The sequence below is a fragment of the Leucoraja erinacea genome, chromosome 7 (genome assembly GCF_028641065.1).
Source record: "Leucoraja erinacea ecotype New England chromosome 7, Leri_hhj_1, whole genome shotgun sequence".
Classification (NCBI taxonomy): domain Eukaryota; kingdom Metazoa; phylum Chordata; class Chondrichthyes; order Rajiformes; family Rajidae; genus Leucoraja; species Leucoraja erinaceus.
This window is the reverse complement of record NC_073383.1, coordinates 76,579,975-76,606,835: the sequence shown is the minus strand read 5'-3', so window position 1 is coordinate 76,606,835 and position 26,861 is coordinate 76,579,975. Positions and strand designations below refer to the sequence as shown.

Here is a 26,861-nt window from a genome sequence, read left to right as displayed (position 1 = left end):
GGCGCGGACTCGATGGGCTGAAGGGCCTGTTTCCGGGCTGTAAACTCTAAAGTCTAAAGGGTGCCTTGTGTTAAGGTTGACATTTTACCACCCTAGTGGCTGCTTGAACTAATTGGGTTGTTCGTTAATTCAGAGAGTGGTCAGTGTCCTTGGCCTTGAGGTTAGACACAGTTAAGACTCGGAAGATGTGTTTTCTCTGAAGGCCATAAACAATGATCCGTTATCTTCTCGGTCACCAACAACGACACTTTGCATTCCAAAATGGTTTACTTTGCTAAATTTGTTCCACAGCTGCCATGGTGGAATTTGAATTTGAATTTGATTCAATTATGAATTTGAATTTGATCCAATAACTCAGCCCTCAATTCCCTTCCAAAGAGATTCCATGAAGATTAGCCATGTGGCCCTTCATCCCAACTTGCTCACATGACCAATCTGCACTAGTTCCACCTGCCTGCGTTTGGCCATCAATCCCTCTAATTAATGTCCATAAGTTATAGGAGCAGAATTTGGCCATTCGGCCCATCAAGTCTACTCCGCCTTTCAATCAAGGCTGATCTATCTTTCCCTCTCAACCCCATTCTCCTGCCTTCTCCCCGTAATCCCTGACACCCATACTGATCAAGAATCTGTCAATCTCTGCCTTAAAAACATTAACTTGACCTCCTCAGCCTAGTGTGGCAATGAATTCCACAGATTCACCACCCTCTGACGAAAGAAATTCCTCCTCATCTCCTTTCTAATCCAACCTCTCATGTCCATGTACCTGTCTAAATGTTTCTTAAGTGTTGTGATAGTCCTTGCCTCAACTACGTCCTCTGGTAGCTCGTTCCATACACCCCACCACCCTTTGTGTAAAAAGGTTACCCATCAGATTCTTATTAAATCTTTCCCCCCCCGCCCCCAACCTCTCCACATTAAACCTATGTCCTCTGGTTATCGATTACCCTACTCTGGGCGAAAGACTGTGCGTTTACCCGATCTATTCCTAGAGCTGTGAATGTAGATTTATTTTTTGTTGTCCCAATCTCTTGAACGAGTTGGCAGCCACACCAGTTGACCAGTGTGGACATGAATGATTATGTAGACACAAAATGTTGGAGTCACTCAGCGGGTGAGGCAGCATCGATGGAGAGAAGGAATGGGTGACGTTTCGGGAAACCCGAAAGGTCACCCATTCCTTCTCTCCATAGATGCTGCCTCACCCGCTGAGTGACTCCAACATTTTGTGTCTACCTTCGATTTTATCCAGCATCTGCAGTTCTTTCTTGCACATGAGTGATAAGGTGTTTGGTGGGAGACCATAGTCGTCTGTTTAAAGTGAAGAGAAGGCAAATATAGTTTAGCTCAGATATACAGCATGGGAACAGCCACCCTTCAGCCCATCGAGTCCTCGCCGCCCATCCGGACTACTATTTTATCCCTCAAGCTCTTCTTTTGTTCACAAAGTTCATCTTGTAGCAAAGACAGTTTCCCTTGGACTTCCTTCAATTTGGTCGAAACTCCTCTCACCATTTCTCCCAAACTGCCAAATCTTGTTTTCATTTCATTTTTCACCTCATTTTTCAATTCATCGTTCATTTTCGATATTGCTTGTATGTCACTGGAATCAGAAGCTGCAGCTGTGGTTTATACTCTCTAGAATTTAGGAGATTGAGGGGGGGATCTTATAGAAACTTACAAAATTCTTAAGGGGTTGGACAGGCCAGATGCAGGAAGATTGTTCCCGATGTTGGGGAAGTCCAGGACAAGGGGACACAGTTTAAGGATAAGGGGGAAATCCTTTAAAACCGAGATGAGGAGAACTTTTTTCACCCAGAGAGTGGTGAATCTCTGGAACTCTCTGCCACAGAGGGTAGTTGAGGCCACAGTTCATTGGCTATATTTAAGAGTGTGTTAGATGTGGCCCTTGTGGCCAAGGGGATCAGAGGGTATGGAGAGAAGGCAGGTACGGGATACTGAGTTGGATGATCAGCCATGATCATATTGAATGGCGGTGCAGGCTCGAAGGGCCGAATGGCCTACTCCTGCACCTAATTTCTATGTGTCTATGTTTCCCCTGTTCCTTCCTTGGGGAGCCTCCTTTCCTTCTGGACCCCATCGTTTTCACGATTAAGGCGTGTAAAAGTGTTATCAACACTTTGTGAAAAGTTAGACCGTGTCGTGAAGTCAAATAGTAACATTGAAAGAGTGGAGTGTGAAAATTAGAGGTTAAGGGAGCAAACAAATTTGCATCCTTTACAGCATGCTGCCACTAGGAGAGTCCATTCTCTTCTAATCCCCACACACAATAGACAATGGGCCATTCGGCCCTTCGAGCCAGCACTGCCGTTCACTGTGATCATGGCTGATCATCCCCAATCAGTACCCCGTTCCTGCCTTCTCCCCATATCCCCTGACTCCGCTATCTTTAAGAGCTCTATCTAACTCTCTCTCGGAAACATCCAGAGAATCGGCCCTCCACTGCATTCTGAGGCGGAGAATTCCACAGATTCACAACCCTCTGGGTGAAAATGTTTTTCCTCATCTCCTTTCCAAATGGCCTACCCCTTATTCTTAGACTGTGGCCCCTGTTTCTGGCAACATCGGGAACGTTTCCTACCTCCACGGTGTCCAATCCCTTAATAATCGTACATGTTTCAACAAGATGCCCTCTCATCCTTCTAAATTCCAGTGTACAAGCCCAGTCGCTCCATTCAATCAACATATAACAGGTGGCAATTTACAGAGGTCCAATTAACCTACAGACTTACTTATCTTTGAGATGTCGAAGGGATCCGGAGCACCCGGAGAAAACCCACACGGTCCCCTGGGATAGTTCCAGCCTCAACTACCTCCTCTGGCAGCTCGTTCCATACTCCCTCCACCCACCCTTTGTGTGAGAATGTACCCCTCAGTTTCCTATTTAATCTTTTCCCCTTCACCTTAATGTCCTCGATTCACCCACTCAGGGCAAGAGACTCTGTGCATCTACCCGATCTATTCCTGTCATGATTTTATCCACCTCTATAAGATTACTCCTCATCCTCCTGCGCTCCAATGAATAGAGTCCCAGCCTACTCTACCTCTCCCTATAGCTCACACCCTCTGGTCCTGGCAACAGCCTCGTAAATCTTCCCCGAACCCTTTTCAGTTTGACAACGTCTTGCCTATAACACTGTGCCCACAACTGAATGCAGTGGTGTAAATACGGCCTCACCGACGTCTTACACAACCGCAGCACGACCAGCCGACTTCTATACTCAGATGTTCAGATGTTTGTGAGCTGCCAAGCTGCTCCAGGCAAGTCTCGACACGACCAGCATTGAAATGCTGCCCGCCCCCCCCCCCCCCAGCTGTCAAATGTGCAACTAGTTTTAACCTGTGGGGTCAGAAGGTCGGGGAGGGGGTAGGACTGCCGGGGGCAATCAATCATTCGCATCTCAAAGCAGACGACTTCACGCTGACAGCGCTGTGAAAACAAAGGCCGGGGTCGGGGGTGGGGGGGGGGAGGGAACACCAGTGGCTAAGTGAAGTCCGCTCCGTGTGACTGATGGAGGAACCGTCTCCTCTCCCCGTTTCCCACAGATCCAGCACTCACGCCCCCTCGACTACATTTCGGTTTGCGTTTACCGTTGTCGTGAAGCGGCGGCAGAGTTGACGCCTCACGGCGCCAGAGACTCCGGGTTCATAGAAACATAGAAAATAGGTGCAGTAGGAGGCTATTCGGCCCTTCGAGCCAGCACCGCCATTCATTCTGATCGTGGCTGATTGTCCCCATATCAATAACCCGTGCCTGTTTGTTTTAAAACGCTAATATAACACATTCATTTGTAGGATGTGCAAAGTTGAATACATTTTGGAGCGATATATTTGATATATTTACAAAGCTTTTCAAGTCAAGAATAGAACCTAATACGGAATGGATTATATTTGGAATTTATAGTAGAAGATATCAATTTAAATAAAGACCAAAAAGTATTTTTTAATTATGGGTTAATAATCGGAAAGAAATTGATACTTAAATTTTGGAAAAATACAGCTATACCAACTATTAAAATGTGGATTAGTAATATGATGGACATAGCACGCCTTGAAGAAATGAGACTCCGACTAATAGATAAATATGACCAATTCTTAAGGAGTTGGTCTCCTTTCATCGACTTTTTGGAATCATGTGATGCAGCAGTACCGTGAAGATTACTGACTGCAGGTCAGGCCGTGGATAGATTTACATCTCCGAATAAAGATTTGAAAATTTATTTTTTAAGGGTCTTTCTCTCCTATTTCTACTTTCGACTTTTTCTTTTCTTATACACACAACTCACGTTTTTCTATTTTCTACTATCTATTTTTCCTCTTTTTCTTCTCTCTATTTTCTTTTCTTGCTGGGGTGGAAGGGGTCCCCCATAGGTGAAAGCACCTAGTGTTTCCTCCGCAGAGTTGCTAATAAAAGACTATGGATTCTAATCACTATGCGTGAATCTGATCATATCAATATCAGCCAGGTATGTTTCGAAACATACGAGGAATTTCATTTTCCAAGTCAGTCACACAAATAAAAGCAACAGAACACACAAAACGATGGGAACTTCACTCGCCCCCCTGCAGGAACTATACATCAGGAGGTGCAACTCCAGAGCCAATAAGATCATGGGAGACCCCTTCCACCCCTGCAACGGATTGTTCCAGCTGCTACGGTCAGGCAAACGCCTCCGTTGCCATGCTGTGAGAATGGAGAGGTTGAGAAGGAGTTTCTTCCCAGAGGCCATTATGACTGTAACTCCTATCTCACCAGGGACTAACTTTACTGTACCAATTTACTGTGTGTTTTTTAAATTGCTGGGTTTTTTTTCCCACTTTTTCCTTCCGCCCACAATATTTAATATGTAAAGGAGTATGCGATTCTGTTCCAAGTTTGCAGTTTGTCTTTTTTTTTTTTTTTTGTCTTTTTGCACAAAGCCCGCCAGCATTGCCACTTTTCATTTCACTGCACATCTCGTATGTGTATGTGACGAATAAACTTGACTTGACTTGACAACACATTAGCCAGAGTACCCACCGATTCACCTCGATCCCGTTGCGGCCATTGGGCCATGTCTCTGGAACTAATTAGCTACACTGCTGGGAACTATATTCAGCACACTGCATCTTTTCCAACGCTCCATTTATTGTACATGAGTTTGGCTTTATGTCAGGTATTATTTGATATGATTAGATAGCGTAAGCAAAATTAGAGGTTACTTTCGAGATGCAGCATAGAAACAGGCCCTTCATCCCACCGAGTTTGTACTGACCAGCGATTACCTGCACACTAGTTCCAGCCTACACAATGGAGACAATCTTATAGGGGTGTAAAAAACCAGGAGAGTCTCTTGAATCAAGAACCAGAGGATCTTGCCACAGAGGGTAGTCGAGGCCAGTTCATTGGCTATATTTAAGAGGGAGTTAGATGTGGCCCTTGTGGCTAAGGGGATCAGGGGTATGGAGAGAAGGCAGGTACGGGATACTGAGTTGGATGATCAGCCATGATCCTATTGAATGGCGGTGCAGGCTCGAAGGGCCGAATGGCCTACTCCTGCACCTAATTTCTATGTTTCCATGTTTCTATGGATGTAGGTTTAAGCTGAGGCAGGGAAAGATTTAAACGTTTTTCACACAAAGAGGGGTGGGCGTGTGGAAAGAGCTGTCAGAGGAGGTAGTTGTGGCAGGGACACTCATAAAGCCTCTATTCCATGGAGAGCAGGAGGATGAGGGGTGATATAGGAAAGGGTTCCTATAACATGATAACACCATGTTTTTGGAAAGATATTGTCAGACTTGAGAGGGCTCAGAAAGGATTTACGAGGATGCTGCCAGGAGTAGAGGGTGTGAGCTATGGGGAGAGGTTGAGCAGGCTGGGACTCTATTCCTTGGAGCGTAGGAGGATGAGGGGTGATCTTATAGAGGTGTACAAAATCATGAGAAGAATAGATCAGGTAGATGCACAGAGTCTCTTGCTCAGAGTAGGGGAATTGAGGACCATAGGTTCAAGGTGAAGGGCAAAAGATTTAATGGGAATCCGAGAGGTAACCTTTTCACACAAAGGGTGGTGGGTGTATGGAACGAGCTGCCAGAGGAGGTAGTTGAGGCTGGGACTATCCCATCGTTTAAGAAACAGTTAGGCAGGTACATGGATAGGACAGGTTTGGAGGGATATGGGCCAAGCGCGGGCAGGTGGGACTAGAGTAGTTGGGTTGGTGTGGGCAAGTTGGGCCGAAGGGCCTGTTTCCATGCAGTATCTCTCTATGACTCTACTTGCGAGCATAGAGCCCAGTCTGCCTGGAGGTGCCGAGAGAGGCTAAGGGGGTCCCATATAGAAACATAGAAAATAGTTGCAGGAGTAGGCCATTCGGCCCTTCGAGCCTGCACCGCTATTCAATATGATCATGGCTGATCATCCAACTCAGTATCCCGTACCTGCCTTCTCTCCATACCCCCTGATCCCTGGGCCACATCTAACTCCCTCTTAAATATTGCCAATAAACTGGCCTCAACTACCTTCTGTGGCAGAGAATTCCACAGATTCACCACTCTCTGTGTAAAAAATGTTTTTCTCATCTCGGTCCTAAAAGATTTCCCCCTTATCCTTAAACTGTGACCCCTTGTCCTGGACTTCCCCAACATCGTGAACAATCTTCCTGCATCTAGCCCGTCCAAGCCCTTAAGAATTTTGAAAGTTCCTATAAGATCCCCCCTCAATCTTCTAAATTCTGGCGATATATCAGAGCTAAATATCCTGTCAGCAACTTTCCTCCTCTCCCTTGGCCCAAATTGTGTGTGTGTGTGTGTGTGTGTGTATGATTCAGCCACCAGTGATATACGGCGTAGGAATACTGTTTTGTTACTCTGGTATTGAGTATGGAAGTTGGGAGGTCATGTTGCTGTTGTATAAGATGTCGGTGAGGCTGCATTTGGAGTATTGTGTTTGGTTCTGGGCACTGTGTTACACTGCGTAGGAATTCAACGCTGTTGCTCTAACTTCGACCGCGACGGAGAGCGAATATTTTTGTCGTGTCTGGGTAAGATGTCACTTTAAGTGCTATGGGGTGAAGAGGTCAGGGAACAGCCAGACAGAGCTGACAGGCAAAGGGGTCCGTGCTGAGGACAAACTATCACACACTGTGTAGATTATTAACGGCGGCTGAAACAAAGCAGTCAGCTCCCCCACCCCCCCCCCCCACCCATCCTCACCCCCCCCCCCCCCCCCCCCCCTCCTTTCCCCCCCCCCCCCCCCCCCCCCCACCCCCCCCCCCCCCCCCCCCTCCCCCCCCCCCCCCCCCACCCCCCCCCCCCCCCCCAGACCTCCCCCACCACAGCCTCTCCCATCCCCCTCCCCTCCCAACCCCACCCCACACTTACCGCCCGGTGGCGCAGCGGTAGAGTTGCTGCCCCACAGCGCCAGAGACCCGGGTTCAATCCTGACTACAGGTGCTGTCTGTGAGGAGTTTCAGTGTTCACCCCGTGACCTGCGTGGGTTTCCTCCGGGCCATTACGCTTTCCTCCCCTGTACCTTCCGAAGAGTCCGCCAGGGACTATACTGGAAGTTGGACAGTTTGACACTGGACGATTTTTACATTTACACCAAGCCGATTAACCTACAAACCTGTACGTCTTTGGAGCGTGGGAGGAGACCGAAGATCTCGGAGAAAACCCACGCAGGTCGCGAGGAGAACGTGCAAACTCCGCACAGACAGCACCCGTAGTCAGGATCGAACCCGGGTCTCTGGCGCTGCATTTTGCTGTAAGGCTGCAACTCTACCGCTGCACGACTGTGGCGTTTCAAAGATGTGTAGGTTTGTAGGTTTATCGACTCCGGTGAATTGCATCCAGCGTGTGGGATAGAACTGGTAGGAGTCTTAAGGGCCTGTCTCACGAGCATGCGACTACATGCGGCAAGCGAGACCTAACGTGGCCGCTTGAGCCGTACGGCCTCGCGGGGCCGGTCCCACTTCGATCGCCGGAGCTGTATGGAGTTGTGCGGAGCTGCGAAAAACTGACCGTGTTCAAAAATTCCGCGCGGCAACGGCCTAACGGCCAGCAACCGCCTCGACACCGTACGCTTCGCCTTGACGGGCGTGCACAGTGTCTCGACGCCGTACGCATGTCTTGACGCTGTGCACGCCCGCCAGACTTCGCTCGAACTTCACGCCACTCACTCGACCTCTGCGCGGCCCCCGCTTCCGGTTTGGTCGCGCTTGCCGCATGCAGGTCGCCTGCTCGCGTGCCCTTTATCAAGCCTTTCCCCTATCACCTTAAACGTATGTTCTCTGGTTCTTGATTCCCCAACTCTGGGCAAAAAGACTCTGCGCCTTCACCCTACCTATTCCCCTGGTGATCTTGTACACCTCTATAGATCACCCCTCATCCTCCTGCGCTCCATGGAATAGAGTCCCAGCCTACTCAACCCCTCCCTGTAGCTCACACCCTCTAGTCCTGGTAAGGATATAACCATATAACCTTATAACAATTACAGCACGGAAACATGCCATCTCGGCCCTACAAGTCCATGCCGAACAATTTTTTTTTTTCCCTTTAGTCCCACCTGCCTGCACTCGTACCATAACCCTCCATTCCCTTCTCATCCATATGCCTATTCAATTTATTTTTAAATGATACCAATGAACCTGCCTCCACCACTTCCACTGGGAGCTCATTCCATACCGCTACCACTCTCTGCGTAAAGAAGTTCCCCCTCATATTACCCCTAAACTTCTGTCCCTTAATTCTGAAGTCATGTCCTCTTGTTTGAATCTTCCCTATTCTCAAAGGGAAAAGCTTGTCCACATCAACTCTGTCTATCCCTCTCCCTGTCTATCCCTCTCATCATTTTAAAGACCTCTATCAGGTCCCCCCTTAACCTTCTGCGCTCCAGAGAATAAAGACCTAACTTATTCAACCTATCTCTGTAAGGATGAAAGGAAAAAGCAATGGAAACGCAAAAGATAAGGGACTTTACTGGACTTTATTTTGCATTGAAATGTTTTCACGTTATTCCTTTCACCGTGTATCTGTACACTGTGGGCGGCTCGATTGTAATCATGTATTGCCTTTCCGCTGACTGGATAGCAGGCAAGTGAAAGCTTTTCACTGTACCTCAGTACACGTGGCCATAGACTAAACTGATCTAAACTCAACTCAAGTCAACTCCACTGCGAAAGTCCAAGTCAAAGTATCCCTTGGGAAAAGGGCCTCAACCAGAAACGTCACATATTCCTTTTCTCCAGAGATGCCCGCTGAGTTACTCCAGCTTTATCTTCCAGTCAATTCAAATCAGCCATGATCACATTGAATGGCTGTGCTGGTTCGAAGGGCCGAATGGCCTACTCCTGCACCTATTGTGTATTGACTATAACTCAACTCAGCCACCAAGCACGACATCCGGAGGCTGCAGCGAATCGTCCGATCAGCTGAGAAGATTATTGGCTGCGACCTTCCCTCCATTGATGAACTGTACACTGCAAGCGAGCGGGCAAGATCATCTCTGACCCCTCTCACCCCGGCCACAAACTCTTTGAATCACTTCCCTCTGGAAGGCGACTCCGGACTGTCAAAGCTGCCACAGCCGGACATAAAAACAGTTTTTATCCACGAGTAGTTGCTCTACTCAACAGCCAAAAATCTGTAGCCTCCCCTTTGACCTGGTATTTTGTTGGTTCACGTGCCTGATCAATGGCGTTTTGTCATTAATGTTTTTTTATTATTAATGTTTAGTGTTTTCCGAGTCATTCGTAACTGTCACTGTATGTCATGTTGCTACTTGTGGGCGGAGCACCAAGGCAAATTCCTTGTATGTGAATACTTGGCCAATAAACTTACTTACTTACTTAAACTAAATTAAACTGAACTGCACCAAAACGCAACTCAACTCACCGTTATCTCCACACCTCCCACCCCCGCCTTTGTGTCCTGATCGGAGCTGTGGGTGGGGGGTGAGGGTGTTGAGAGGGGGGGGGGGGGGGGGGGGGACTGAAGGGTGAACTGAGGCACAGACGGAATGAATAGCGACGCCTTGGGATCCCTCGGCATGCCGTTGTCAGGGGCGACCGCAGACAAAGGCCGAGGGGCCTTTTATATTTGGCGCTTGAATAGCCAGGCTGCCCATTCACGGGGATGGTGCAGGCGGATTGTGGAGGCCATCCATTCCCCCCCCCCCACCCCCACCCCGCCTCTCACCGCCCTGCCACCCTATACCTGCAAAAGCATCTTTTAAATCTTGCCATTGTACCTGCCTCAACTACCTCCTCCGGCAGCTCGTTCCACCGCCCTCTGAGTGAAAAAGATGTCTTGTAGATTTCTATTAAATCCTTCCAACCTCCCCATAAACCCACATCGGCGATTCTACAATCCGGGTGACAGACCCTTCGCATCCACCCCCCCCACGATCTTATACACCTCAGTCCGGCTCATCGATCTCCTCTTCTTAATCACTCCTTCTCTCACAGGGGCGCAGCGGTAGAGTTGCCGCCTCGCAACCCCAGAGACCCGGGCTCCATCTTGGCCTCGGGCGCTATCCGCACGGAGTTTGCACGTTCTCCCCGCGACAACGTGGTTTTTCTCCGGGTGCTCCGGTTTCCTCCCACACTCCAAAGACGCGCTGGGTTGCGGAGCTAATTGGCTTCAGTAAAATTGGCCCTAGTGCGTCAGATGCAAAAAGTAGAATACCATGGAACTAGTGTACGGCCTGAAACGTCGCCTATTTCCTTCGCTCCATAGATGCTGCTGCACCCGCTGATTTTCTCCAGCAATTTTGTGTACCATAGAACTAGTGTAAACCGGTGATCGTTGGTCGGCGTGGGCACAATGGCATGAAGCACTGTTTTCATGCTATAGTTCTAAACTAAATTAATCTCCCCCTCTCCCTCTCTCCCCCTCCCTCTCTCTCACCCTCTCTCTCTCTCCCTCTCACTCTCTCTCTCTCCCTCTCTCTCTCTCTCTCTCTCTCTCTCTCTCTCTCTCTCTCTCTCTCTCTCCCCCTCTCCCCCTCTCCCCCCCTCCCTCTCCCCCTCTCTCTCTCTCCCTCTCCCCCCTCCCTCTCTCCCCTCTCTCTCTCCCTCTCTCTCCTCTCCTCCCTCTCCCCTCTCTCTCCCCTCCCTTTCTCCCTCCTCTCTCTTCCCCTCCCCCTCTCCTCTCTCCGCCCTCTCCTCCTCCCTCCCCCTCTCCTCCTCTCCTCCCCTCCCTCCCTCCCCTCTCTCTCTCTCCCTCCCTCCCTCTCTCTCTCTCCCTCTCTCCCTCTGTCCCTCCCTCTATCTCTCTCTTCTCTCTCTCTCTTTCTCTCTCTCTCTCTCTCCCCCTCTCCCACTCCCTCTCCCTCCCTCCCTCCCCCTCTCTCCCCCTCTCCCCCCTCTCTCCCTCTCCCCCTCGTCTCTCTCTCTCTCCCCTCTCTCTCCCCTCTCTGTCCCTCTCTCTCCCTCTCCTCCCCTCTCTCTCTCTCTCCCTCCCTCTCTCCCCCCTCCTCTCCCTCTCCTCCCTCCCTCTCTCTCTCTCTCTCGCTCTCTCCCTCTCTCCCCCTCCCTCTCTCTCTCTCTCTCTCTCTCTCTCCCTCTCTCTCTCTCCCTCTCTCTCCCTCTCTCCCTCTCTCTCTCCCCCTCTCTCCCTCCCTCTCCCCCTCTCCCTCTCTCTCTCCCTATATATCCCTCCCCTCTCTCCCCCCCTCTCTCCTTTCCCCCTCTCTCTCCCTCTCCCTCTCTCTCTTTCTCTCTGCTGCTGTAAAATTCCTTCTCCTCTCCATCCCCCCCCCGCTCCTCATCCAACACAGATTTCTAACACCAGCCCCAGGGTGTCTGCATGGAGGTCATTTGAAGCAGGTCACCTCTAACATGTCCCTTCTTGTTTCCTAGGCGATGGAATGGGGTCCAGAAGAAGACACCAAGAAGGCTTGTCAGAGCAAAGGGAAGACCGAGGTAAATATGTTAACTATTCTCACCGCAAGGCTACTCTTTAACCAGCACAATCTGTACCATTCTTTCTCTCTCTTGGGCTGCACGGTTGCTTCCTTACAGCGCTTGCAACGCCAGAGACCCGGGTTCGATCCCAACCACTGGTGCTGTCTGTACGGAGTTTGTGCGCTCTACCCGTGACCTGCGTGGGTTTTCTCCGAAATCTTCGGTTTCATAGAAACATAGAAAATAGAAAATAGGTGCAGGAGTAGGCCATTCGGCCCTTCGAGCCTGCACCGCCATTCAATATGATCATGGCTGATCATCCAACTCAGTATCCCGTACCTGCCTTCTCTCCATACCCCCTGATCCCGTTAGCCACAAGAGCCACATCTAACTCCCTCTTAAATATAGCCAATGAACTGGCCTCAACTACATTCTGTGGCAGAGAATTCCAGAGATTCACCACTCTATGTGTAAAAAATGTTTTTCTCATCTCGGTCCTAAAAGATTTCCCCTTTATCCTTAAACTGTGACCCCTTGTTCTGGACTTCCCCAACATCGGGAACAATCTTCCTGCATCTAGCCTGTCCAACCCCTTAAGAATTTTGTACGATTCTATAAGATCCCCCCTCAATCTTCTAAATTCTAGCGAGTACAAACCGAGTCTATCCAGTCTTTCTTCATATGACAGTCCTGACATCCCAGGAATCAGTCTGGTGAACCTTCTCTGTAATCCCTCTACGGCAAGAATGTCCTTCCTCAGATTAGGAGACCAAAACTGTACGCAATACTCCACGTGTGGTCTCACCAAGACCCTGTACAACTGCAGCTGCTACGGTCAGGCAAACGCCTCCGTTGCCATGCGGTGAGAACGGAGAGGTTGAGAAGGAGTTTCTTCCCAGAGGCAATTCAGACTGTAAACGCCTATCTCACCAGGGACTAACTCTACTGAACGTTTTTCCTTCCATTATTTATTATGTAAAAGAATATGTGTGTTATGATTGTGTTTATAATTTGTTTGGTTGTTTTGTTGTTTGTCTTTTGCACAAAAGTCCGCGAGCATTGCCACTTTCATTTCACTGCACATCTCGTATGTGTATGTGACAAATAAACTTGACTTGACTTGACTTGACCTCCCTGCTACTATGTTCAAACCACACACTCCCACACTCCAAAGACGTATCGGTTTGTAGGTTAATTGGCTTGGTATAAAATGTGAAATGTGTGCAGGATAGTGTTAATGTGCGAGGATCGCAGGTCGGCGCAGACCCGGTGGGCCGAATGGCCTGTTTCCGCGCTGCATTTCTGAATTAAACTAAACTAAACTACGACCAGTATAATCATGTATTGTCTTTCTGCTGAATGTACAGCGCGCAAGAGAAGCTTTTCACTGTCCCCCGGTACACGTGACAATGAGCTAAACTAAAACTGAAGCACCCCACTGTGGTGGGAGATTGCAACCTTCACGTGGTCCGGCCTGTTTTGACGAAATGCAATCAACCCGGCGTGCACAATCAAATAAGATTAAACAGAACAAGTTTTTTTTTATTTTATTTTTTTATAATAAATAGAACAAGTTGTCCTGCAACTTTAGGCTGTGCACGCCACACACAAGAAAAAGAAGAAGCACCCCACTGAGTCTCAGCTCAAATCGAACAAAGAAATCACACCTTGTTCTCCTTCACTGACTGGATTTCTCTTGAAGTCAGAAGCTGCGATTATACAGTATTTCTGCATCCAGCAGGGATCCAGCAACACGGAGGCACAGCTGATAGAGACGCTGCCTCATGGCGCCAGAGACCAGGGTTCGATTCCGCATCTTGGTCTGCTGTCCGTGTGGAATCTGCACTAGAAACATAGAAAGATAGAAAATATGTGCAGTAGGAGGCCATTCGGCCCTTCGAGCCAGCATCGCCATTCATTGTGATCGTGGCTGAGTAGGCTAGGACTCTATTCCTTGGAGCGCAGGAGACTGAGGGGAGATCTTATACAGGTGGATTAAATCATGAGAGGATTCAGTGGGGGTAAATACAGAATCTTTCACCCAGGACTGGGGAATCAAGAACCAGAGGACATAGGTTTAAGGTGAGGAAGGAAAGATACGAGGGGCAACTTTTTTACACAAGTGGTGGTAGGCATATGGAGCGAGCTGCCAGAGGAGGTAGTTGAAGCCGGTACAATAACAACATTTAAAAGGTATTTGCTCAGGTACATGGATAGGACAGGATTGGAGGGATATGGGCCAAATGCAAGCAGGGGTGACTAGTGTAGATGGGGATGTTGGTCAGCATGGGCAAGTTGGGCCGATGGTCCTGTTTCCATGATGACTTGTAAGTTTACAAGGTTAATTCCCGGGGTGGCGGGACTGTCCTATGCTGAGAGAATGGAGCAGTTGGGCTTGTACACTCTGGAGTTTAGAAGGATGAGAGGGCATCTCATTGAAACATATAAGATTGTTAAGGGCTTGGACACGCTAGAGGTAGGAAACATGTTCCCGATGTTGGGGGAGTCCAGAACCAGGGGCCACAGTTTAAGAATAAGGAGTAAGCCATTTAGAACCGAGATGAGGAAACACTTGGAGGGCAGTGGAGGCCGGTTCTCTGGATGCTTTCAAGAGGGAGCTAGATAGGGTTCTTAAATCTGTGGGACGACAGATGGCACAATGGGCTAAGTGTTCGGCTGGCGACCGGAAGGTAGCCGGTTCGAATCCCGCTTGGAGTGCATACTGTCGTTGTGTCCTTGGGGCAAGACAATTCACCCACCTTTGCCTGTGTGTAAAATGTAATGTAATTATGTGAAGCACTTTGTGGTCAATGCACGTTGACTAAAAATGTGCTATATAAATAAGATTAATTAAATTAAATATTAAAAATAGTGAAGTCAGGAGATATGGGGAGAAGGCAGGAACGGGGTACTGATTGGGGATGATCAGCCATGATCACATTGAATGGCGGTGCTGGCTCGAAGGGTCGAAGGGCCGAATGGCCTACTCCTGCACCTATTGTCTATTGACTATTGTCTATTCAGCTTACACTACAGTCTACACCACTCCGCTGTTTGGCACTCATAGAACATAGAAAAGTACAGCACAGGAACAGTCCCTTCGGCCCACAACGACTGTGCAAACTCTGCCTGCACACGATCCATACTCGTCCATTCTCTGCATATCCATGTCGCAAGGAATAGGAGTAGAATTAGGCCATTCGGCCCATCAAGTCTACTCCGCCATTCGATTATGGCTGATCTATCTCTCCCTCCGAACCCTGTGCTCCTGCCTTCTCCCCTGACAACGGTACTTATCAAGAATCTATCTATCTCTGCCTTAACTGTGCCGCACTAGAAGCCTATTAAACGCTGCGGACACTTTTATGTACTGGTGCACTGATCATTTCTGTAGCTAGACTGTTTGCTACTGTGAACCTCCACATGAACAAGGAATCTCATTGCACCCCTGTTGTGTCTGACAATAAATTAATCTGAATCTATGTATTTTCTTGCCCCCTGTTCCAGGAGGAATGTCAGAATTATATTCGAGTACTACTGATTAACGGGAAGAAAATATTCGCCTGCGGAACCAATGCCTTCTCTCCAACCTGCACAAACCGACAGGTAAAAGCTTCTTGTCCCTCCCTCTCGTGGTCACTGATGGCCCCACATTGGAGTTTACATGTTCTTATGAACTTATAAGTGATAGGAGGCAGAATTAGGCCATTCGGCCCATCAGGTCTACTCCGCCATTCAATCATGGCTGATCTATCTCTCCCTCCAAGCCGCATTCTCCTGCCTTCTCCCCATAACCCCTGATACCCGTACCAATCAAATCTATCTAATTCCTCCTTAAAAATATCCATTGTCTTGGCCTCCACGCAATTGGCAACGAATTCCACAGATTCACCACCCTCTGACTAAAAACATTCCTCCTCATCTACTTCCTCAAGGAACGCCCTTTAATTGTGAGGCTGTGACCTCTGGTCCTAGACTATCCCACTAGTGGAAACATCCTCTCCACGTCCACTCTATCCAGGCCTTTCACTATTTACTGTGTACTGTGGTAAGGGAGAGAGAACACTTTGACTGTTCTCCCTGTGGCATTACAGGGCTCCTGTTAAGCTTGATACCAGCATGAAAACAGGCCCTTCGGCCTATCTTTCCCATGCTGACCAATCGAGATATAATGTTATCACATCACAACATTGAGTACGATGTCACAATAAAGATACCTGCGATGAAACCTGCGATTGACTGAAGTCGGCACGGTGGTGCAGCAGTAAAGTTGCTGCCTCACAGCGTCAGAGGCCCGTGTTTGATCCTGATTACGGGTGCTGTTTGCACGGAGTTTGCACGTTCTCCCCGTGACCGCGTGGTTTTTCTCCGAGTGGTTTCCTCCCAAACTCCAAAGACGTAAAGCGTTGCACGTTGATCTTAGTTCCTTCGACTTAAGGGGCTGGACAGGCTAGATGCAGGAAGATTGTTCCCGATGTTGGGGAAGTCCAGAACAAGTTTAAGGATAAAGGGGAAATCTTTTAGGACCGTGATGAGAAAAACATTTTTCACACAGAGAGTGGTGAATCTGTGGAATTCTCTGCCACAGAAGGTGGTTGAGGGCAGTTCATTGGCTATATTTAAGAGGGAGTTAGATGTGGCCCTTGTGGCTAAAGGGGAGAGAAGGCAGGTACGGGATACTGAGTTGGATGATCAGCCATGATCATATTGAATGGCAGTGCAGGCTCGAAGGGCCGAATGGCCTACTCCTGCACCTATTTTCTATGTTTCTATGACTTAGTTCCTACCACACTGTTGAGTGCGTTGGGCAGCAAGCCATCGCCTTTCTGTTTAGTCATGTGCGACGTCTTCCACGCTCGATAGGTTAGCGTCCCGGGCTTCCATAATCCTTCTGGAATGTTCTCCTCCACTGTGAGTCTTGGTCGGCCTCTTTTCCTTCTTCCGTCAGGTCACCATGTCATTGCTATCTTAGGGTGCACGTTCTGGTGACATTCTGCGTACATGTCCTGCAAATCTCATCCCGCCTACATCTATGTCATTGTAAATTGTAAATTGTCCCTAGTGTGTAGGATAATGCCAGTGTACGGGGTGATCGATGATCAGCACGGACTCGGTGGGCCAAAGGGCCTGCTTCCGCGCTGTATCTCCAAAGCCTAAAGATTTTGCAAGGGACTTTGCTGGCTTCACACTTGCACTAAAGGTTATTCCCTCATCATGTATCTGTACACTGTAAATGGATCGATTGTAATCATGTCTTGTCTTTCTGCTGGCTGGTTAGCAGCCGACCAAAGGTTTTTCACTGTGACAACTGAAACTGAAACCGAGCAAGCAGAGAGAGGAAATGTAAAATAAACCCGCTCCCATCGGGCAGAAGGTACAGGAGCCTGAAATCTGTTACATTCAGGTTCAGCAACAGCTGCTTCCCCACAGCCATCAGGCTATTAAATCACCAATCAACAGAACAGCTTATTAGACAATAGACAATAGGTGCAGGAGTAGGCCATTTGGCCCTTTGAGCCAGCACCACCATTCAATGTGATCATGGCTGATCATCCACAATCAGTACCCCCGTTCCTTCCTTCTCCCCATATCCCCTGACTCCGCTATCTTTAAGAGCCCTATCTAGCTCTTTCTTGAAAGCATCCAGAGAACCTGCCTCCACTGCCCTCTGAGGCAGAGAATTCCAGAGACTCACCACTCGCTGTGAGAAAAAGTGTTTCCTGGTCTCCGTTCTAAATGGCTTACTCCTTATTCTCAAACTGTGGCCCCTTGTTCTGGACAGCCCCAACATCGGGAACATGTTTCCTGCCTCTAGTGTGTCCAAGCCCTTAACAATCTTATCGCACTTTATCTGCTTATTTATGTGTATATTGAACTGAACTGTTCTGTATTTTTGTTTCCAATATTCTGTTGTGCTGCAGCAAGCAAGAATTTAATTGTCCTATCTGGGACACATGACAATAAATTCTCTAGACTCTTGACTTGACGAGTGTGACGGTCTGTCTGTTTGTTTATTTCCTTCTGTAGCTGGGAAACCTGAGCGTGACCTTCGACAAGTTCAACGGCGTGGCGAGATGCCCCTACGATCCCAAACACAATTCCACCGCGGTGATCACCTCACGGGGGGAGCTGTACGCGGCCACTGTCATCGACTTCTCGGGTCGAGACCCTGCCATCTACCGCAGCCTGGGCAATGGGCCTCCGCTCCGAACCGCACAATACAACTCCAAATGGCTGAATGGTAACCAGCAAACCCCAGTCTGTCTGTCTGTCTGTCTCACTCTGTGTGTGCTTCACTGATTTTAGACTTTAGGGGTTAGAGTTTATCGTTAAACTGCGGCGCATCTTGGACAATGCAGCTCACCCCCTCCATGACACACTGCGTGATTACTTCTTCTCACTTCACCTCCTCAATACTTCGTCAGAGGTTACGGGGCGAAGGCAGGGGAATGGGGTTAGCAACGAGAGATGGATCAGCCGTGATTGAATGGCAACAGACAATAGACAATAGGTGCAGGAGTAGGCCATTCGGCCCTTCAAGCCAGCACTGCCATTCAATGTGATCATGGCTGATCATCCCCAATCAGTACCCCGTTCCTGCTTTCTCCCCATATCCCCTGACTCCACTATTTTTAAGAGTCCTATCTAGCTCTCTATTGAAAGCATCCAGAGAACCGGCCTCCACCGCCCTCTGAGGCAGAGAATTCCACAGACTCGCCACTCTCTGTGAGAAAAAGTGTTTCCTCGTCTCTGTTCTAAATGGCTTACCCCTTATTCTTAATATGGCGGAGTAGACGAATGGCCTGATTCTACTCCTATCACCTATGACCTCTTGACACTGGTCAACCTGACGAGCACCTTCAGCAACAGACTGGTTCCACCAAGATGCAGCACAGAACGCCACAGGAGATCCTTTTTCCCTGTGGCTATCGAACTGTACAACTCCTCCCCCTTCTGTCATGGGGTAGACTGACTCCCCCCCACCCCCGTCCCCAATCTTTGCAGAGCCCCAATCCTGGACTTTCCACTTGTCACTTTAGCTTCATGTTTCATGTGTCCTGTTGTGTTTTATCACTGTTGCCGGAACAATTTCCCTCCTGGGATAAATATATGTTCTATATCGTAAACCTGCACATCTTTTAGTTTATTGGAAACAGGCCCTTCGGCCCATCGAGTCTGCACGGACCAGCAATCCCCACACATCAACACTATTCAACACCAGGGCCAACTTACAATTTTAACCAAGCCTATCCACCTACAAACCTGTACGTCATTTTGGAGTGCGGGAGGAAACCAGCGCACCCCGAAGGACAAACACACGCGGGTCACGGGGCGAACGTGCAAACTCCGCACAGACAGCACTCATAGTCAGGATCGAACTCGGGCCTCTGGCACCGAGAGGCAGCAACTCTACCGATGCGCCACCGTGCTGCAGGGTTTTTCGAGGTTGGCCCAGTTGCAAAAATCTTCCCCACACCATCACATCCAACAGGCTGTGACAACATCTCTGCTGCTCACTCGCTTCACCTCACCCTTCAGTTTTGGTCACCATGTGAGAGGAAAGATGGTGTCAAGCTTGAAAGATTTACCAGGATGTTGCAGGGCTCGAGGGCCTGAGCTACAGGGAGAGGTTGAGCCGGCTGGGACTCTGATCCTTGGAGCGCAAGAGGATGAGGGGTGATCACGAGAGGAATAGATCGGGTAAAGATCGGTGTTTTTGCCCAGAGTAGGGGAATTAAGAACCAGATAACATAGGTTTAAGACTGAGGGGGGAAATATTTAATGGGGATCTGAGGGGTAACAAAGGGTGGTGGGTGTGTGGAACGAGCTGCTGGCGGAGGTAGTTGAGGCAGAGACTATCGCAACGTTTAAGAAGCATTTAGACAGGTACATGGATAGATTTAGAGGGATATGGGCCAAACGCAGGCAGGTGGGACTAGTGTAGATGGGACATGTTGGCCGGTGTGGGCAAGTTGGATTGAAGGCCCTGTTTTCGCACTGTATGGCTGTACGATTCGATGGTCAGCATGGTCGAATTGGGCCGAAGGGCCTGTTTCCACGCTGTATGACTGTGTCTAGGACTCTCTATGATTCTCCATGCCTCACATGTTCTTGGTGTCTTGCCCTCCCCTCCCCAGAACCCAACTTCATCTCAGCCTACGACATCGGCCTGTTCATCTACTTCTTCTTCCGTGAGAACGCGGTGGAGCACGACTGCGGCAAGACGGTGTATTCGCGGGTGGGGCGGGTGTGCAAGAGCGATATCGGCGGCCGCTTTCTGCTGGAGGACACGTGGACAACCTTCATGAAGGCCAGGCTGAACTGCTCGCGCTCTGGAGAGGTGCCCTTCTACTACAACGAGCTGCAGGGCACCTTCTACCTCCCTGAGCAGGACCTCCTCTACGCCATCTTCACAACCAATGTGTAAGTGCACGCCAACCTTAGTTTAAGAAAAATAGACACAACATGAAAGAATGAATGAAGGCTGCGTTTTCGAATCACGTCGGGGTCACCAATGTAGCGCGGCGATAATCCCGAAACGAAGGCAGGAGACCAGAACCAGGGGCCACAGTTTAAGAATAAGGAGCAAGCCATTTAAAACGGAGACGAGAAAACACTTTTTCTCACAGAGAGTGGTGAGTCTGTGGAATTCTCTGCCTCAGAGGGCGGTGGAGGCAGGTTCTCTGGATACTTTCAAGAGAGAGCTAGATAGGGCTCTTAAAAATAGCGGGGCCAGGGGATATGGGGAGAAGGCAGGAACGGGGTACTGATTGGGGATGATCAGCCATGATCACATTGAATCACATTGATCACGCTGGCTTGAAGGGCCGAATGGCCTACTCATGCCCCTATTATCTATTGCCTACTGTACAGGACATTGGCGAGGTCACATTTGGAGTACTGTGTTCAGTTTTGGTCACCATTGTTAGAGGAAAGATGTTGTTAAGCTGGAAAGGGTACAGGGAAGATTTACGAGGATGTTGCCAGGAATTGAGGGCCAGAGCTACAGGAAGAGGCTGAGTAGGCTCGGACTCTATTCCTTGGAGCACAGGAGACTGAGGGGAGATCTTATTGAATGGCCATAATCACATTGAATGGCGGTGCTGGCTCGTAGGGCCGAATGGCCTACTCCTGCACCTATTGTCTATTATCTATTGTCTATTGAGCCAGGTGTTTCGGGAGGTATTTTATTCGTTGTCCTTCTCCTGACCAGATGAGTCTGCAAGATAAAGATGGCACTTAAATCCTTGCCCTTTATCCCTGTAGCTAAGGGCTGCCTCCAGACTCATCCATTCCCATGCTGAGGGGTTCGATAGTGGAAATGGCCCGACCGTTGGGAGCCGCCCCAGGATGATACTTTATTGTCACATGTGACAAGTCACAGCCATATATTCTTTGTTTTGTATACACAAGGTATGCAAAGGGTCGCCACATAAAGGGCACCGACAGGGTTGCTAAGTATCCCCTCCCTCCCTCAGCCACAAGATGGTTCCCCCCACGTGGGGACCTCCTGCGTGCTGGAGTAACTCCGAGCGTCAGGCAGCATCTTTGGTGGAAAAGGATGGGTGACGTTTCGGGTCGGGACCCTTCTTCAGACTGAAGGTGGGGGAAGTGGAGATAGGAATTGGCCAGAACAAATTTTAGTTTAGTTTAGCTATAGTTTAATTTAGTTTAGTTGAGTTTATTTTAGTTTATTGTCACGTGTACCGTGAAAGGTTTTTTAGTTTAGCTCAGTATAGTTTCGTTTAGTTTAGAGATACAGCGCAGAAACAGGCCCTTCGGCCCACCGAGTCCGCGCCGACCAGCGATCCCCGCACATTAACACCACCCTACATGCACTGGGGACAATTTACACTTATATCAAGCCAATTTCCCTACAAACTTGCATGTCTTTGGAATGTGGGAGGAAACCATAGATCTTGGCGAAAACCCACGCTGTCACGGGGAGAACATGCAAACTCCGTACAGACGGCACCCGTAGACGGTATGGAGCTCGGGTCTCCGGCGCTGTAAGGCAGTAACTCTACCGCTGAGTGCTAACCAGTCAGCGGAAAGACTGCATGTGGAATTCTCTTCCTCAGAAGGCGTTGGAGGCAGGTTCTGTGGATGCTTTCAAGAGAGAGCTAGATAGGGCTCTTAAAAATAGCGGAGTCAGGGGATATGGGGAGACGGCAGGAACGGGGTACTGATTGGGAATGATCAGCCATGATCACATTGAATGGCGGTGCTGGCTCGAAGGGCCGAATGGCCTACTCCTGCACCTATTGTCTATTGTCTATTACATGCTTTGCCCATGATTCCAGCATGTTCAGTTTCTTGAGACTCCATCGACCAAAGGTTAAACCCAGGCTGGGTTGAGTTAAGGTGTTTAGATGTACATGCAGTTCTCATTATCTGCCGATATGACATCTACACATCACAAGACCTCACTTTGTTTGCTATCTATACAGAAGAGACATTTAAAAGAGTAATACGGTATGATAGTGCCATTGAGACTTTGGATAGGCAGGGAATGGAGGGCTATGAACTAAGCAGATAAGGTCTTGGCATTATGTGTGTGCGAGGGGACTGCAGATGCTGGTTTATAGTGAAGATCGACATGAAATGCTGGAGTAACTCAGCGGGTCAGGCAGCATCTCTGGAGCAAAAGGAGTAGGTGATATTTCGGGTCGAGACCCTTCCTCACAGTCTGAAGACTGAGTCATTTCGGGACTGCTTCTTCGAACTTTGGGCTCCGACCCGAAATGTCACCTATTCCTTTTTCTCCAGAGATGCCGGCTGACCCGCTGAGTTACTCCGGCGTTTGGTGTCTATCCACTGTACTGTTCCATGGTCTAGAGGGTGAGGAGCAAGGATGTGCGTTGGTGTCATTGCCAGTATGCACCGGATTGCACAATTTCAAGTTGAAGCTCCGCACCCTACCCCCACTCCACACCCTACCCCCACTCGGTCACCCACCCTACCCCCACTCCACACCCTACCCCCACTCGGTCACTCCACACCCTACCCCCACTCCAGCTACCCCCACTCGGTCACTCCAACACCCTACCCCATTCCACTACCCCCACTCGGTCACTCACACCCTACCCCCACTCCACACCCTAGCCCACTGCACACCCTACCCCCACTCGTCACGCACACCCTACCCCCACTCCACACCCTACCCCCACTCCACACCCTACCCCCACTCCACACCCTACCCCCATCCACACCCTACCCCCACTCCAGGGACCCCCACTCCACACCCTACCCCCACTCCCCCACTCCACACCCTACCCCCACTCGGTAACTCCACACCCTCGAGCTTGGTCTCTCGCCATTTCCTACTCCCAACTCTCACCCAATGTTGGCAGCCCTGCCACTGAGTCCGCACCGACCAGCGATCCCCGCACATTAACACTATCCTGCACACACTAGGGACAATTTTACATTAATACCAAGCCAAATATCGTACAAACCTGCACGTCTTTGGAGTGTGGAAGGAAACCAAAGATCACGGAGAAAACCCACGCGGTCACGGGGAGAACGTGCAAACGCCGTATGGACAGCGCCCGTAGCTGAAAGTCGATATGGTAGCAACTCGACCGCTGCACCACCGTGCAGTAAGTTGGATAGCGTAGAACTAGATTGACAGGTACTCGATTGGTAAGGGTGTCAAAGGTTATGTGGAGAAAGCAGGAGAATGGGGTTGAGAAGGAGAGATAGATCCCGTAGAAAACCCACTCAGGTCACGGGGAGAACAAACGTACAAACTCCATCCAGGCAGCACCCGTAGTCGGGGTCTATGACGTTGAAGCGCCCGTGAGGCAGCAGCTCTACTGCTGCGCCATCGTGCGGCCCCTTGGGCCAAACCTCTCATCGCATCTTGCAAGTTCCGAGCAGAAAGAGCTGTTTTATGCATCTTGTTTGACTCGGTGAATGAAGCTCTTTGACTCTGAAAGCCGGCAAAGACTGCAAGTGTGTTTCCTGCTTCTCTCAAACTAATCTGTGGCAAGTGGAAACGGAGGGATTATACGAGTTTGAACGCAAGCCAGCAGCCTCCTTGGCAGTCGACCCTGATGGCTCTCGCTTGCAGTGGGTTTGCGAGGAACTGCTGTTATTTGTTCCTCTGGCTGCTCCGAACATGATGTAAGAGGCCACGACTTGCGTGAGAGGAATATTGTCCCGACCGCACTGGGAAGGCGACCAATTCAACATGAAGGAGCCACATAGTTTTAGTTCAGCTTAGAGATACAGCGTGGAAACAGGCCCTTCGGCCCAACAAGTCCATTCTACCCCAGCAGTCCCCACACACTCCCACTATCCTACACACACACATGAGGGACACATTACAATTTTTAACCAAAGCCAATTAGCCTACGGAACTGCACGTCTTTGGAGTGTGGAAGCAAGCTGGAGCACCCGGAGAAAACCCACGCAGGTCACGGGCAGAACGTACAAACCATCTGGATACTTTCAAGAGAGAGCTAGATAGAGCTCTTAAAGATAGCGGAGTCAGGGGATATGGGGAGAAGGCAGGAACGGGGTACTGATTGTGGGATGATCACAGCCTACTCCTGCAGCCTATAGTCTATTGTGTATAACTCGGTGCAGACAGCACAACACTGCCACTGCGCCGCTGTACCGCCCGCTGAACACATTGTAGAAGTAGCAGAACACGATAAGAAATTGAACAAAGACTTTAACATCTCTTAAAAAGACGTTTCGGACAGAGTGTCATAGAGTCACAATGTGTGGAAACAGACCCCTCAGCTAAACTAGGTTATGCCGACCAATATGCCCCAGCTACACTAGTCCCACTTGCCCGCATTTGGCCCATATCCCTCCAAACCTGCCCTATCCCTGCACCTGTCTAAATGTTTCTTAAATGTTGTGCTAAAACCTGCCTCAACTACCTCTGGCACCACCCACCACCCTTTGTGTAATCCTCCCCCACCTTAAACCGATCATCCGCTTCTTAGAAACATAGAAAATAGGTGCAGGAGTAGGCCATTCGAGCCTGCACCGCCATTCAATATGATCATGGCTGATCATCCAACTCAGTATCCTGTACCTGCCTTCTCTCCATACCCCCTGATCCCTTTAGCCACAAGGGCCACATCTAACTCCCTCTTAAATATTGCGAAGTGCGGAGTGCGGGGAAGATTTACGAGGATGTTGCCAGGAGTTGCTGGGCCAGAGCTACAGGGAGAGGTTGAGCAAGCGAGGACATTATTCCATGGAGCGCAGGAGGCTGAGGAGTGATCTTATAGAGGTGTACAAATTAAATAGATAATGAGACGCTGATGGAGTGGTGATTGTCAGGATAGGGTTTCATGAGATGTGTTGCCCTGTTTGGATTGTGTTTGTGCCATCACTCAGGACTGGCACAGGGGCGCAGCGGTAGAGTTGCTGCTTTACAGCGCCAGAGACGAGGGTTCGGTCCTGACCTGTCAGTATAGGGTTGCCAACTTTCTCACTCCCAAAGATCAAAATACGGGACAAATTCCCGACGGCAATTCGTTGACCGACTTGGCCGTGGCTGGGTGAATGATGAGTTGGCCCGGGTGCTGGACTGCACGCAAAGCCCAGACGGCGGGCCAGCTGCGGAGTTTTGGCCCTGGCGCTGGGGGCAAAGTCCGGCGCCCCGTCGGACTCATGAACCGATGATCGGCCATGAGAAGGAGGGGTGGTGGTGGTGTCGGCGGTAAGCGAAGGTCCGAAGGTCGGACAGCTGGCCAACGGGGGCCACGGGCGAGGCGCTGCTGCTGCTGCTGCTGCACTCCATGGGCTGCACTACGTCGGGACGGGTGAGGCGGGGCCGGACGCGGCGCTCCGACCCGACAGTCCCCTCGACCCGAGTAGTAGCGGTCAAATACGGGACAAGGGCGGTCCTGAATGGGACAAACCAACTTAGCCCAATATACGCAGGGGCGGATTAACCATTAAGCAGACTAAGCACGTGCTTAGGGCACCAGGGCCAAAGGGGGAACCACAGAGTTGGGAAAAGGGTGAAAAGAAAAAAAAACGAATGACGATTTGTAAAAAATTCCGTATCTCCACTTTTTATGTAATTGTTGAAAAGTTAGAAACTTAAATGAGGAGGAGACGAAAGGTGTACACTGAAATAGCAGACTGATTCTCAGTCTGAAGAAGGGTTTCGGCCCGAAACGTCGCCTATTTCCTTCGCTCCATAGATGATGCTGCACCCGCTGAGTTTCTCCAGCAATTTTGTGTACCTTCGATCTTCCAGCATCTGCAGTTCCTTCTTGAACAGATTCTCTTGTCTGACAGATGCTCCTAATGTCTCCCACCAAGGTGCTAATTCCCAATTATCAGAAAGTGAAAGGTACTCAAAGACTTGTCAGACACTCATTGATGCTTATCCAGATGACATGAACAACACTTTGTCTACAGAGCTTCAGCAGTTCCATTCATATGTTCTTCATAAGTTTAAAACAACCAAGAAAACATATTTCACTCACATGGAACTTTACAACACAATTACAGAAGACAAACTAGAGAGTGCCTTTCCAAATGTTGAAATTGCCTTAAGAATATGTTTAACATTAATGGTCACCAACTGCACAACAGAGAGGTCTTTCTCACAACTGAAACGTGTAAAAACCCCCAAATAAATCAGTTATGCTTCAAGAAAGACTCGACTCACTGTGTATATTAACAATTCAAGCAGACATTCTGAGACGTATTAATTTCGAGGATGTTATCAGTGATTTTGCAAAAATGAAATGTAGAAAAATGCCTTTCAGGTCATTGGAACTTTGATACATTTAACTTGTGAAATATTAAAATAGATGTTGTATTGCATTTTTGTAGAACTTTATGTAGCCCAAGCTTGACTTAGTTTGTACAATATATTGTGTTATCATGTATCATGAATACATTTTTGTATTGCTGCAACCTGCATGGTATATCTGGTCAGACAGGTCAACAACTAAAATGGACTGGGTCAGTGTG

The 26,861-nt window shown here is 49.2% G+C and overlaps 1 protein-coding gene across 1 annotated transcript in view; it reads left to right on the top strand.

Annotated features, from left to right (window-relative positions):
- The window catches only part of sema5ba (sema domain, seven thrombospondin repeats (type 1 and type 1-like), transmembrane domain (TM) and short cytoplasmic domain, (semaphorin) 5Ba), a 330,444-nt gene that overhangs the window by 198,207 nt on the left and 105,376 nt on the right, over positions 1-26,861 (top strand). Inside the window, 4 exon segments of the mRNA XM_055638824.1 lie at positions 11,859-11,921; positions 15,411-15,509; positions 17,931-18,144; positions 20,042-20,327. Coding sequence (XP_055494799.1) covers positions 11,859-11,921; positions 15,411-15,509; positions 17,931-18,144; positions 20,042-20,327 — 662 coding nt within the window.